Below are 13,172 nucleotides of genomic sequence, written 5' to 3'. Positions count from 1 at the left end.
TGCTGAATGCCCAGGACAAGGTCTGTCTGGCTGCCGCTGGGTGCCGCCCCCCACCCCCCTGCGCACAAGCGAGCTTGGTGAGAAGACCGAAGGGCTCCCGAGAGCCCAGGCGGGGGCCTTCCTGAACGAGGGCGAGTCCTGAGGGTCAGGTGTGGATTCGGCTTCCTGTAGAGAGGCGGCAGCTGCTGCTGAGGGTTCCTTGGGGACTCATCAAGCTCTCGCGTACCTTTTAGATACTTACTTCATTTATGGAACCGAGTTTGAGTCCCGTGGCACCTCTAAGACCAACAGAGTTTTATTCTTGGTCAGAGTGCGTGCTCACAGAAGCTGATGCCCAGAATAAAACTCGGTTGGTTTTAAAGGTGCCACTCTGGGCCCAAACTTTCCTCTGCTGCTTCAGACCCACACGTGACCCACCGGAATCGATTTCTACTGTGCCTTTCTTCCCAGTGGGGACCCAGAGTGGCCCACACCACTGTAGTGTTTTCCACCTTGTCCTCACAGCTACTCTGAGAGATAGGTTAGTGGCTGCGAGGGCGGGACTGGCCCGAGGGCACCTGGCAGGGCTGAGTGGCTGAGTGGGTCTCCCAGGTCCTCGTCCCGGCACTCACCAGCTCGCGTGTGTCGTCTCCACAGGTGTTCAACAAGATCCGCAACGAGCACTTCTCCAGCGTTTTTGGGTTCCTGAGCCAAAAGGCACGGAATCTGCAGGCGCAGTACGACGTAAGCAGCCGGGGGGGTGGGGGAGCAGGCTTGCGGGAGAGGGGCCACGAGGAGGGGGGAGCAGTCCCTGGGCTGCCTGGTCACGTGATGCCCTCTCGTCTTGCAGCGACGTCGTGGGATGGATATCAAGCAGATGAAGACCTTTGTGTCCCAGGAGCTGAAGGGCTTGAAGCAAGAACATCGCCTGCTGAGCCTGCGTAGGTCTCTCCCTCCCTCCCTCCCCTGGGGGGCGGGGGGTGGGGTGGGGGTGCGAGGCTGTGTTTGAGGTGGAGGAAGAGGAGCTGGGGGGGGGGGGAGGGGGTGTCGGACGGTGGGTCAAGGCACAGCCCTTGTTGCGCCTGCAGATATCGGTGCCTGTGAATCCATCATGAAGAAGAAAACCAAACAAGATTTCCAGGAGCTGCTGAAGACAGAGCACGGTAAGCGGAGGCCTGATTGCGGCCCGGCCAACTGGCCGTTCCTTCGTCACCTTGTCTCTGCCACCGCTGGGGAATGTGCACATTTTCCGGTACCTCTCAGGGCTTCGTGGCGTCCCCGTTTACTGTCGGACTGCCCCAGTGTATGACCTGGCCGGCCGTGTGCTTGATTTGAACAGGAAGGGTGTCTAGAGCGGGTCATTCCCTGCACCTGGTGGGTGTTGGCGTCACTGGCCTCTCCAGCCTCCGGACGTGTATTCTGCTGGCTTCCCAGTGAATGCCGCAGGTCTCCAGGATACCGCCGTGGAATTTCTGCCCAACAACACGTCTCCAAATACTGCCGTGTGTGTTGGGACTGCTTGGCAGAACAGAACCGGCCCTTTGGCACACACACAGCTTCTCGCTGCCATGGAGATGGATCCAGGTTGGGCGGGGGGCCCTGTCAGTCTGCCGGTAGGAGGGGGAAAGAGCCAGAGAGTCCAGGAGCACAGCTGCTGGCAGGGGAGGAGCTGTCCTGAGTCACTGCAGTCACTTCTTCGGGTACGAAAAGAGCCAAGAGTCCAGGAGCACCTGACGGACTAACAGAGTGGATGGCAGGGGCAGGAGATTTCATGAGTCACTGCTCACTTCTGCATTTTTGTTTTAAGTTGTTTTAGTCTTGTTTTATACGTGGGCATTGTTGCCCTCTTGTAAGCCGCCCTGAGCCCGCTTGCGGGGAGGGCAGGGTAAAAAGACTAATAAAATAAAACAAACAAATAAATAAATTTCTTTAGATACTGAAGTACCCGAAGAAGTGAGCAGTGGCTCACAGAAGCTCATAACCCTGCCCCAAATTGTGCTAGTCTTTAAGGAGCTCCTGGACTCTGGCTCGTTTCTACTGCTACAGACAGAGTAAGACAGCAACCCATTTGCACCTGAAGAAGTGACTGCAGTGACTCCCGCAAGCTCCTCCCCTGCCCCAAATTGTGTTAGGTCTTTCAGGGGCTGCTGGACTCTCTGGCTCTGGCCTACTGGCACAGACAGACAGACACGGCCGCCAGTGTTCCCTCTAAGCTGTGGGGTCTGGTGAGCAAAAATTCCACTTTGTGAGCTCCTGACATGAAAGTTGCGAGCGAGTGATGAATTAGTTTGCTCTGGAGCCACATCCTTCCGGAGCTGAGACAAACAATGTGTGAGCCAGAGGCTAAAAAACTGTGAGCGAGCTCACACTAACTCAGCTTAGAGGGAACACTGAGATTCGCCCGCCCATCTGGACCTGCTGCACGGCATATGAAAAGGAAGCCGCACCCAGGGTGCATTTCAGTGTGTGGAGAACTGTCCAAGTCCCTTGCCGATAGCAGTCCAGCGCTGCCTGGGGTCTCCTTTGGAACGGCCCCATAGCTGTGGGTCAGCTGTCACGCCTGTGGTTTGTGGCAGTACCGGATACCAAAAGCGGCCATTCTCCTGGGGAACAGGAAGAAGATTACAAAGGGCTTTTCCTGCCCCTCCAAACTGGGGAGCAGCAGCCCCCCCCCAGCTCTTTCTGGCTTCTTCAGGAGGGGGCACCTGCGACCTTCCAGGAGCGTTGCTGGCCTCCGGCCTGAGTCCTGCTCCACACCTGTGGAGGGGCTGGAAGGTGCCGAAGCAGGGAGCCCTTTGCGGGGCCTGATGGGAGGTGGCCCCAGCTCTGACCTCCGTTCCTCCCCCCCTTCTCTCACCCCCCCCCCCCCCAGCGCTTCTGGAAGGGTTTGCTATCCGGGAGAGCATCGGCTTCATTGAAGAGCACATCGACCGGCAGGTGAGGACGGGCCGGTGGGAGGGCCGTGCATTGGGGGGGGAGACGCTTGGAGGCCAAGGGGTCCACTCACCCTCCCTCCCTCCCTCCCTGCTGTTGGGCAGGTCTCCCCCACTGACAGCCTGCGTCTGCTGTGCCTGCTGTCCATCACAGAGAACGGTAGGTGCCGTTTTGCGGGGGATGCCTCGGGAACACACCAGCTGCCCCCGGCTGTGCCTTGACCTCTCTGCCTGTGTCCGGCTGCTCTAGGACTCAGCCCCAAGGACTACCGCTCCCTCCGGACTCAGTACCTGCAGGTGAGGGTTCTGGGGGCGGGGCGGTGGGTGAGGAGCTGGGCGTGGTCCTTCCTGGAGTCCCCCTCCGACGCCTGGGCCATGGCCCCGTGATGGCTCCCCTGCTGCCCGGCCTTTCCCGTGTGCTGCTCTCTCCTTCGCTGGGCTCCTTCGTCCTCACGCCGCCTCTGCCCTCCCCGCCAGAGCTACGGACCGGAGCACTTGCTGACCTTTCACAACCTGAAGCGCATCGGGCTGCTCACGGAGCAGGTCTCTGGGGAGACCCTCACGGCCGTGGAAAGCAAAGTCAGCAAGGCGGTGACTGACCGAGCGGCAGGTGAGGGGACCGGGGGGGGGGAGGCAGGAAGGATGGGGGGCGGCCAGATCGCTGCGGGAGGCAGCCTCTGCCCCGGAGACACCTGCTGCCCCCCGCCTCGGGCTCTGACTCCCCTTCCCCCTCTGCTCTGCTCTTGCAGGGAAGCTCTCGGACGCCTTCAGTTCTCTGGCCAGGAAGAGCAATTTCCGTGCCGTTAGCAAGAAGCTGGGGCTGGTGGGTACGGGCCTGGGGGAAGAGGGGCCCGGAGGGAGTGGACGATGTGGCATGATGCTCCAGTTTGGTGTCGTGGTTAAGTGTGCGGACTCTAATCTGGGAGAACCAGGTTTGATTCCCCACTCCCCCACTTGCACCTTGCTGGATGGCCTTGGGCTAGCCGTAGTTCTGATAAGAGGTGTCCTTGAAAAAGAGCAGTTTCTTTTAAGAGCTCTCTCCACCCACCCACCCCACCTCACAGGGTGTCTGTCTGTTGTGGGGAGGGGAAGGGAAAGGAGTTTGTAAGCCGCTCTGAGACACCTTTGGGTTGTGAAGGGCCATGGGGTATATAAATCCAATCTCTTCTTCTCCTTCTCCCCCAGATCCCGCGCGTGGCTGGAGAGTACGATCTGAAGGTGCCCCAGGACATGGCCTACGTCTTCAGCGGTGCCTACACCCCACTGAGCTGCAAGATGGTTGAGCAGGTGCCCGCGAAGGCCCTCCTGCGGGCGAGAGCCCTCTTTGTTCTTCTTGCGGGGGCTTGGGTGGGCGGAGGCCGAAGTGCCCTCTAGGCACCTCCCGCCTGATTCCTGCCTCTCTGCCTGCCAGGTGCTGGAGCGGAGGAGCTGGCAGGGCCTGGAGGAGGCCGTGCGCCTGCTGAGCGGGAATGAGTTCGCTGCCGCAGGCAAGTGTCTTTTGTTGCCGCTGCCGCCGCTTTTCAGGGCTGCCCCTTCGTCCTTGCAGGGTCCTCCTGATATAGGCCCCCAGCCCCGGAACCTGCTCCCACGAGAGAGACTGCCCAGTGCCAAAAGCACGTATGATCTCCCAGGCCTAAGCCAATGGAAGCTGCTGTGTTTTTAATCCCTTTCAGCATTCATGGAAGACTCTTTAATGCAAGTTAAATAAACAATTCATACAGAAATGTAGAAAGGAGCTCCAAATGGGATAAAAGCCCAATTTCAAATCTGGCCCGGAGTCCTGGGCTAGTCCCCCGAATCGTTCCCCACCTGTCCTTCCTTGGCCGGGTTTGCTGTTTCCCACTCGGGTAGTGAGGGGCAGAATCCGGATGCGCCAGCATTCCTCCTGCTTGGGATTGGAAAGAGGACTCGGGCGGTCTGTCCTCGGAGGTCGTTCTGCTCCGTGGCTCCCGCTTGCCCTTGATGTGTCCGGTAGATGTGGGGAAAGACCCCTGCGGAGCCCCTCGGCTGCCCCCCCCCCGCGAGCGAGGGCCTCTGGCCCGTCATGGGGGGGGGAAGTGTTGGCGGCTTCCTCTGCTTCACTGGGGTCCTGTGCTTCTGTGTGCCCCCCCAGCCCCAGGCACAGCGGCAGAGGAGAATTCTTGGGACTCCCAGCGCATCATCCTGGCCGTCTTCTTAGGGGGCTGCACCTTCTCGGAGATCTCTGCGCTCCGCTTCCTGGGCAAAGAAAGAGGTACTGAGCAAAGCAGGGGCCGGGGGGGGGCAGGCGGCAGCTTTCCCGAGGGGCGCAGTGTGCAGGCCTCCTTTGCTGGGGCCCAAAACCTTTGCGGAGCCACCTGGCTCGTTCCCGCCCGCCCGTGGGAAGGGTCTGGTGGGCGGTGGCTCCAGCCAGGCGCTTGTCAGGCGGTGTTTGACTTGCCCTTCCCCCCCCTCCCCTTCCTTGCTCCTTCTAGGGCTCAGGTTTGTGTTCCTGACCACAGCCATCACCAGCAGTGCACGGTTGCTGGAAGCCATGACAGAGAGCAGAGCTTGACGGAGGGCCTGGGGGGGGGGTGGCCTTCTGCTTCGGAAGGAAGGAAGGAGGGTGCTGGTCTTCCTCCCCGGGTGACCCGCCTTCTGACTGGCACCCCGCTGGAACCACCGCCGCCGGCCCCTGGAAGGAGCACTTCAGGGTGAAGACCAGGCCTGGTCCTCCTGCGGGGAGTGACGTGCTTCTGCCTGCCTCTAGTGGTGGTGGGGGGACGACTCTTACCCCGCTGCTCCCGCTTCCCTGCTGGCCGTGGGAGGGGGCGGTGTGTGGTCGGAGTCTCCTGTTTTGGTCTGACATCAGAATAAACGGTTGTGAAGCGTGCAGCCTGATGCGTGTGCCTTACTGGGAGGGGGTGGGGGGTGGCAGAAGTGAACCGCTGACCCGGAGGACTGAGGCTGAAAGGCTGCCCCTCTCTGCTGGGGCCACCGTGAGGGCGGGGGGGGGGGTGGCCCTGTAGTGAAGGCAGCAGAAGAGGCTCCTGAGCTCCGGCCCTGGTGTGGGGAGGAGGAGGAGGAGGCCACACCGGAAGGGAGCCCTGTGGCTGCAGAACCCCCTACGGAGAGGAGCCCAGAACCCCCTACGGGCCGAGGAGGGACCTGGAGCCCCCAAGGCGGGGGGGGCAGCGGCCTGCCTGCCTGCCTGCCGGCCTGCCTTCCAGGACTCAGAGAGTCGTCAGGTGCCCATGAAGCTGCTGCCGTTGCCCCTGCTCTGCACAAAGCCAGGACGGGCAGGAGAGCTCCTCCAGGACTGGCTGGGAAGAGAGAGACAGGCTGCTTTTCCTCTTCTTCAGCCCATGTGGCTTCGATTGCTGAGCTCTATAACGGGAAGGGAAGCTGCGGCACGTGCCGAGGGCAGCCAGAGGAAAGGAGCCCGGCCCAGGGGGGTGGTGAGCAGGAAAGGAACGCAGGGGCAGGTCCCGGAGAGCCACGGAAGCTGCTGGGACTCAGGGGTTCTCGGGGAAAGACAGCAGGCTGTTGCTTGCCCCCCTGGGTGCTTTGCCTTTTTTGGTAGAACTGCAGCTGGGCAGAGATCCCAGCAGGGAATGTGTGTGTGTGGGGGAATGGGGTGACGAGGTTGGATCTGGCACTGGGCTCCCCCACCCACCCCTGGCGCCGGGGCGCTTGTGCCTCCGCCCTTCGTCTCCCACCCTCACAGCACGGGGGCGGGGGAGGCAGCTTCCTCTCTGGGGCCCGGGGCTGGGCCTTTCTGCCCATCGCTGTTGATACGCCCAGGCCTCTCTTCCCTGCGCCGCCCCAGATGCTGCTCCTGCCCAGCATCATCCCCCCCCCCCTTCTGCCTTCCAAGCCAGTTTTGACTTTGTGGTTGTTGTTTGCAGCCCTCCTCCTCCTCCCCTCCCACTCTCCTCAGGACTGCAGGCCAAGGGGCGCGTCCGTTCCCGTCCTGGGTATTCCTTGCTCCAGTCACAGACGCACACGGCCCTTTCCACTCAGTGGCAGGCTGGGCCGTGGCTGCGTGCCCCTTGTGGTTGGATCATGGCCTGTGACAGAACTCTTGCCGCTGGTGTGCTTGCTTGTGCCTGGGGTCCTGCCTTGTTGAGAAAGGAGCGGCTTCTTTTTCTAACCTGTTGGGGAAAGAAGGCCTTGCTACTTAAAAACAACAGCTGTGACTTGGTGACAGGCACTTGAACAGTGGGCGGTGTTTATCATGCAGGCAGGTGAAGGGTTTCTAAGGGGCAGCTCTGGCTACTCAGCTGCAAGTGCTGGGACAGGACCCTGCCCTGGTGCAGTCACAGAACTGAGCTGTACCTGGGTTTGGCCTCAGAAACTCCCCGAGTAGCACACACCATAAAGCAACACAGAGCTTTATTGAAGGAGTTTAGGGGGAAGGTTTAAAAACAAGGCCTATAGTTCAGTGGCAGTTAAAATGCACAGAAAACCAAAAAAATGCTCACTATAGCTGCCTCTTAGTGGCCTCCTTAGTGGCACAGTTGGTTCCGGAAGCAAAGAGCTCTTGAGCCTAATACAGATGTCTTCCTGGAGGCACGGGAAGGAGTAAAGCGAAAGAGATCAGACCTCGTCTCACTGACTACTTTTACAGAAAGCTCTGGGCCTCCTGGCTGCCTCAGTGACCACAGGATCTTCCAGATGGGAGCGAGTCCCCCCTCCCCCCCCAAACACACACACAATCCGCAGCTGAACTCCGTGAGCCCAACCGCTGCCAGTGTGGGAGGCCCCTGGCACCTGCAGCCCATCCGGGACGTGCGTGGGACAGTGCTGTTGGCACTCTGCGCAGTGGCAGATGCCCTTCACTGGGTGGCCAGAAGCATTCTCTCGGGCCTGGGGGAGTCCCATGGCCACTGCCCAAAATCCACAGAGCGAGCCCCTCAGAGATCAGGCCTTCCCTCGGGAAGAAGCTGAGCACCAGGTGAGGGAGCCCCTCCCTTTTGCCCCCTTCGGCTCGGGCAGGGGGTCCTTGCATTCCCCCCCACAGGGCTCAGGCCCCACAACCGGCCAGCCGGGGACAGCAGCACTGGGGAGGAAGGCAGAGAGGCTGGGTGTGCCTGAGGGTCTCGGGTCAAGTTCGGAGCGGGCGGGGAGGAGCCCCTTCTCCCGGCAGACCTGGGGGAGAGCTCCGGGCCGGAACCCACCGGAGCACCCACGGCCCCCGTTGGGCTCAGAGGCCTGTCTCCAGTCGCACTGCCTGGGACCTCAGGGAAGGAACGGGAAGTCCAACTGGCAGTCCGGGAGCGGCCCCGTCTAGTGCTCCGGTGCAGCATCAGGAAGGAATTCCCTGCGCTGTTCTGGCCCGCCTCTCTCACACAGGAGACGCCGGAGCAGCAGAGGAGGAGCCGGGCAGCCAAGGCGATGAAGGGGGGTTGGAGCCCCTTCCTTCCAAAGAAGAGCGCTGGGGGGAGGGGGGCAGGAGAGAGGTTCACACCAGGTGAGGGTATCTCTTTGCTCTGGTTAGACCTCACCTAGCTGTACTGTGTTCAGTTTTGGGCACCACAATTTAAGGACATAGACAAGCCGGAATGTGTCCAGAGGAGGGCAGCGAAGATGTGAGGGAAGGCTGAAGGAGCTGGGGATGTCTAAGCCTGGAGTGGAGACGACTGAGAGGGGATAGGATCACCATCTTCAAGTAGTACCTGGAGGACTGTCGTCTAGAGGATGGTATGTCCAACAGGTAGATCGCGGAGGGGTCAGAGGTAGATCACCAGCCCCACAGTTAAAGAAAGTTATAAATAAAAAATAAAAAATGTTCGCAGTTCTTTCTGGATCTTCGTCTCTCTGTTTTGTTTTTGTTTATTTTGCTTACCAGTCAATGACAGAAGGTGCATTATAAAGGGGGGGGGGCGTGGTGGAACCCAACTTTAGTGGGTTAAAATCTGATTTGAAACTTTATTTTCATGGTGGTAGATCTCCGGCACTTTTGGCCGGAAAAAATAGATCACTCCCTGTTCGAAGTTGGACATGCCTGATATAGAGGATGGTATGGAGTTGCCCCAGAAGGTTGGACCAGAACCAACAGGCTGAAATTAAAAGAGTTTTCGGCTAGATAATAGGAAGAACGTCCTGACAGAGCGGTCCCTCGGTGGGACAGGCTTCCTCGGGAGGTGGTGGGCTCTCCTTCTCTGGCCCCATCTGACAGCAGTGCGGACTCTGTGAACTTAGGCAGATCACGAGAAGGGAGGGCAGGAAGGGTTGCCTCGGGGCTCAGTTCCTGTGGCCCTTTCTTACACGCCCAGGGAAATGCTCATCACCACAGTCTTCTCCAGGCCAGTTTGGTCAGGGATCCTGGAGGGTTTTGTTTGCCATCTTCTGGGCAAGGAGCAGGGGTCACGGGTGTGTGTGTGTGTGTGGGTATAAGGGGTGGGACTAGATGACCCTGGAGGTCCCTTTCACCTCTATGACACTAAGGACAGGTGGGGGAGTGCAGAGCGGGGGCGTTCCCCCCCCTCCCATAAGACTAGAACCTGTGGGCGCACAGGGGTTGCCAACTTGACTACCCTCCAGATGGTGGCTGGCGGGGAGAGAATGGCCATTGTGGCAGAGAGGCTCTATGGCCTTGTACCAACCCCACTGAAGTCCCAAATCCCGCCCTCCTCAGGCTCCACCCCCCCCCCAAATCTCCATGTAGCAATGCAGGCCAGAGATGCCGCAAAGGACAACGCAGAGCTTTAAAGGGGGGGGGGGGTTTGAGGCAGAGCCCAGGTGCGAGAATCCGAGGGGGCCCTGAGCGCTCAGTGGCCGTGCCCACGCCTGCTCGCTCGGCCCCCAGCAGCCCCGCCCGTGGTGCGCCGTTCGTCCGGAGGTTCATCCCGGGGGGCGGCAGGCAGCCTCCTCCGCGCCGCAGCGAAGCGCGCCGGGACGCTCCTTTCCCTGTAGAGGGCGCGGGCGAGCGGCAGCCCAAGGCTTCGGGCATGCGCAGACTGAAGCGGGGGTGCGGAGGGAGGGGGACGGGGGAGGAGGCCAGGAGGACGCGCCTCGTCCGGCCCAGTGCGCATGCGCTCGCGGGACAGTCGCGCTCCCTTTCCCGGCGCCCGATTGGCCGCGGTGAAAGGGCCCTCGGCGCCCCATTGGGTGGGACGCCAGCCTCGGCGAGGGCCGTTGTGGGCGGGGCGGCGCCTGGCTGCGGCGGCCAATCGGGGCGCGGCGGGGCCCGATTTGAATCCGAGGCGGCGCCGTCGGTGGAGGGACGAGCCGCGAGTGGGACGCCGAGCGACCGGAGGGACCGACCGAGCGACCGACCGGCGGGACGGAAGGGAGGCGGGGCGCGGGCCAGGCAGGCAGGAGGGCAGGCATGCGGCGGAGGTAGGTGGGGGGACCGGGCGGGCACCATGCCGGGCGGTCGGGTGGGTGGTTCGGGTGGTCCCTCCCGCGGCCCGAGGTGACCGCCTGCCCGCTCCGTCCCCGCAGCGAGGGCCTGGCCGACGAGTCGGTGTCGTGCCTGCGGGAGGCGCTGGGGCAGCTGCGCGACATCTGGGAGGAGATCGGCATCCCCGAGGAGCAGCGCCTGGAGCAGGGGGGGGAGGGCTCTGGCTGACTTCTCCTCCCGGCCCCCCCCCCGCAGGAGCTGCTGGCCAAGATGATCGCCGAGGAGCAGAGCCTCAAGAACCGCCTCCTGCGCAGCATCCAGGTGTGGCGCGGCCAGCTGGCCACCCTCTGCCGGGAGCTGCAGCTGGCGCCCTTCCAGGTGAGGGGCGGCGCCCGAGGGGGAGGGGGGAAGGGGCCGTCCTGGGCCCCCTTGAGCCCCCCCCATGGCCTTTGTCCTTCCTCCTCTTCTCCTCCTCCCCTTCCCCCCCCCCCACAGGAGGACCGGGAGGCGACCATCCTGGAGCTGGAGAAGGTCCTGCGCACCCACGTGGAGGCCCTGCTGAAGCAGAAGCAGGAGCGCAAGCAGGCCTTGCAGGCCCTGCGGGAGCAGGAGCTGGAGCTGTGCGACCTGCTCTCTCGCGCGCCCGCCGGCATCTGCGCCAATGCGGTGCCCACCCTGGAGGAGCTGGACTGCTTCCAGCGGCACTTGGCAGCGCTGGGGGCAGAGAAGGTCAGCTGGGTGGATGTGGTGGGGGTCTGGGGGGAGGCAGCCCTGGGCGGTGCTGACTCCCTGCTTGGGCCCCCAGGAGCGCCGGCAAGCAGAGTTTGTGGGCACCAAGCGGAAGATCGTCCTCTGCATGGAGGAGCTGGAGCACGTCCCCGACACCAGCTTCGAGCGGGACGTCGTGTGTGAGGACGAGGACGCCTTCTGCCTCTCAGAAGAGAACATTGCCGCCCTGAAAGAACTGCTGCGACAGGTGCGGGGAGGGCGGGGGTCATGGCACTTGGAAGGCCGTCTGGGCCAAGCCGCCTCCCGCTCGGTCCTCGGTTCCACCCCAGCTGGTTTTCTCCTGTCTTTCAGCTGGAGGTCAGGAAAGCTCAGAATGAGGCTTTGTGTGAAGAGCTGCGCTCCAAGATCCTGGTGCTCTGGGACCGGCTGCGGGTGCCGACGGAAGAGAGAGAGTCCTTTGTCCCCTGCATGGCGGGATCCAGGAGCCAGACCCTCAGTGCCGTAAGGATCCTGGATTGTCAATCCACAAGAATAACACACAATCCCCAAAACAGTCTGATGTGCAAAGTTATCCAGATGTGTGCTAGATACCCACAGCATAATACAATAACAAAAGAGACTACATTAGAGCCATAATGTCATTTAGTGTCTGGTTAAAAAAAACAAAAAAACTTGCCAACCTAGCAGTTCGAAAGCAAGAAATTGCAAGTAGATAAATAGGTACCACTTCGTTGGGAAGGTAACAGCGTTCCGTGCGCCTTGGTGTTTAGTCATGACCACGGAAACGTCTTCGGGCAGCGCTGGCTCTTCGGCTTTGAAACGGAGATGAGCACCGCAACCCTAGAGTCGTATTTGACCGGCTTTCAAACAAGGGAACCTTTACCTTTACTTTAATAAAAAACCACTTATTCCTTCATAGAAAAAACCCAAAGGTCGATAAGATTTCCGCACAGCAGCCTGCTCCAGACTCTCTCAGTCTATCTCCCTCTAACAGTCTTGTATTGTCAAAAACAGTCTGCTCCAAATTCAACCAATCTGTATCTCTCTTTCAACACTTTTCCCAGATATTTAAATGTTTCAGATCTCTAGTCTTTCCTCGAACCAATCCTATATAGGAATCTTACATTCAAACTGGCATTCAAGTAGACACTTTCATTGGTTCACTTTTCTGTTAATCTATTTGGGCAAGGTCCCCTCACTTATTTCCAAGCCTGCTGGTGCTGCTGCCAAAGTCAAATGGACCCAGATCTTGGGTTGTGCCTGCAGGCCCCACCACAAAGGGGCCAGGCACAAAACTTAGCACTGATGCGACCCTTCCTGCCCCCCCCCCTCGTGATCAGAATCAGCCTTGCTGTCAGATGGGGCCACCTAGCCTCTGTTTGAAAACCTCCCAAAAAGGAGAGCCCACCACCTCCCGAGGAAGCCTGTAGTTACAGGTTACAATGGACGGGTCTGGGTTCCTTCTGTCCTGTGTACACATGAGTGCATGAAGCCGCCTTATACTGAATTTGCCTTTGGGAAGTATTTGTGAATTCCTTGCATTGTGCAGGGGGTTGGACTAGATGACCCTGGAGATCCCTTCCAACTCTATGATTTTAGGGATCAGACAGACAGGTGCCATTTTTGGCGGGGCAGTCAGTTCCAGGGGAGGCTGCTAATTTACAGCCAGAACAAAATCCCTTCAGGAGTTTTGCTTCAAATTCCACAAGCAGAGGAGACGCTGGACTCTCCTGCATCGTGCAGAGAACATGGAGGGGGGGGGGGTTGACCAGACCACTCCCCGCTTCGCTTGAGAGCCAACTCCAATCTTGTCCGTCTTTAGCTCCAGCTAGAACTGAATCGCCTGGAAACACTGAAGCTCCAGAATATCCGAAACATGGTGGAGGCCATCCGGGTGGAGCTGGCGGACTACTGGGACAAGTGCTTCTACGGCAAGGAGCAGAGGGAGGCGTTCGGCCCGTACGACCAGGGTGAGTCCCTGCCCGGTAGTTGCCCGCACTCTGTCCTCCCTGCCCTCGGCGGCTCTTGTCATCTCCTTTTCCCTCCTCCTCCTCCTCCTTTGCAGACGACTTTACTGAGGAGCTGTTACAGCAACATGAGGAGGAAATCGCACGGATCAGGCTCCACTTTGAGAGGCACGAGGAGCTCTTTGAGGCCGTCCGGAAGTGGGAGGGGAACTGGCGCCTCTTCCAGGACCTGGAGGTAGCCTTGGGAGTCCTGCGGGG

General features: G+C 60.4%; 2 protein-coding genes across 2 annotated transcripts in view; both read left to right on the top strand.

The window, feature by feature from the left end:
• The window catches only part of VPS33B (vacuolar protein sorting 33 homolog B (yeast)), an 11,539-nt gene extending 5,781 nt beyond the window's left edge, over positions 1 to 5,758 (top strand). Inside the window, exons 9-21 of the mRNA XM_015428757.1 lie at positions 6 to 20; positions 637 to 723; positions 830 to 920; positions 1,068 to 1,142; positions 2,852 to 2,916; positions 3,018 to 3,072; positions 3,163 to 3,209; positions 3,390 to 3,522; positions 3,662 to 3,735; positions 4,098 to 4,199; positions 4,324 to 4,399; positions 5,026 to 5,145; positions 5,366 to 5,758. Coding sequence (XP_015284243.1) covers positions 6 to 20; positions 637 to 723; positions 830 to 920; positions 1,068 to 1,142; positions 2,852 to 2,916; positions 3,018 to 3,072; positions 3,163 to 3,209; positions 3,390 to 3,522; positions 3,662 to 3,735; positions 4,098 to 4,199; positions 4,324 to 4,399; positions 5,026 to 5,145; positions 5,366 to 5,445 — 1,020 coding nt within the window. The 3' untranslated portion in view covers positions 5,446 to 5,758. The remainder of the gene's footprint in view (positions 1 to 5; positions 21 to 636; positions 724 to 829; positions 921 to 1,067; positions 1,143 to 2,851; positions 2,917 to 3,017; positions 3,073 to 3,162; positions 3,210 to 3,389; positions 3,523 to 3,661; positions 3,736 to 4,097; positions 4,200 to 4,323; positions 4,400 to 5,025; positions 5,146 to 5,365) is intronic.
• A 4,147-nt stretch (positions 5,759 to 9,905) lies between these two features.
• Positions 9,906 to 13,172, top strand: part of PRC1 (protein regulator of cytokinesis 1) — an 8,226-nt gene continuing 4,959 nt past the window's right edge. The window contains 7 exon segments of the mRNA XM_015428747.1: positions 9,906 to 10,189; positions 10,320 to 10,596; positions 10,714 to 10,947; positions 11,024 to 11,194; positions 11,299 to 11,448; positions 12,770 to 12,917; positions 13,013 to 13,149. Of these exon segments, the coding sequence (XP_015284233.1) occupies positions 9,906 to 10,189; positions 10,320 to 10,596; positions 10,714 to 10,947; positions 11,024 to 11,194; positions 11,299 to 11,448; positions 12,770 to 12,917; positions 13,013 to 13,149 (1,401 nt within the window).

Source organism: Gekko japonicus, unplaced genomic scaffold (assembly GCF_001447785.1).
Source record: "Gekko japonicus isolate JY-2015 unplaced genomic scaffold, Gekko_japonicus_V1.1 scaffold773, whole genome shotgun sequence".
Classification (NCBI taxonomy): Eukaryota; Metazoa; Chordata; class Lepidosauria; order Squamata; family Gekkonidae; genus Gekko; species Gekko japonicus.
The sequence above is the reverse complement of the archived record's forward strand: the minus strand, read 5'-3'. Positions and strand labels throughout refer to the sequence as shown.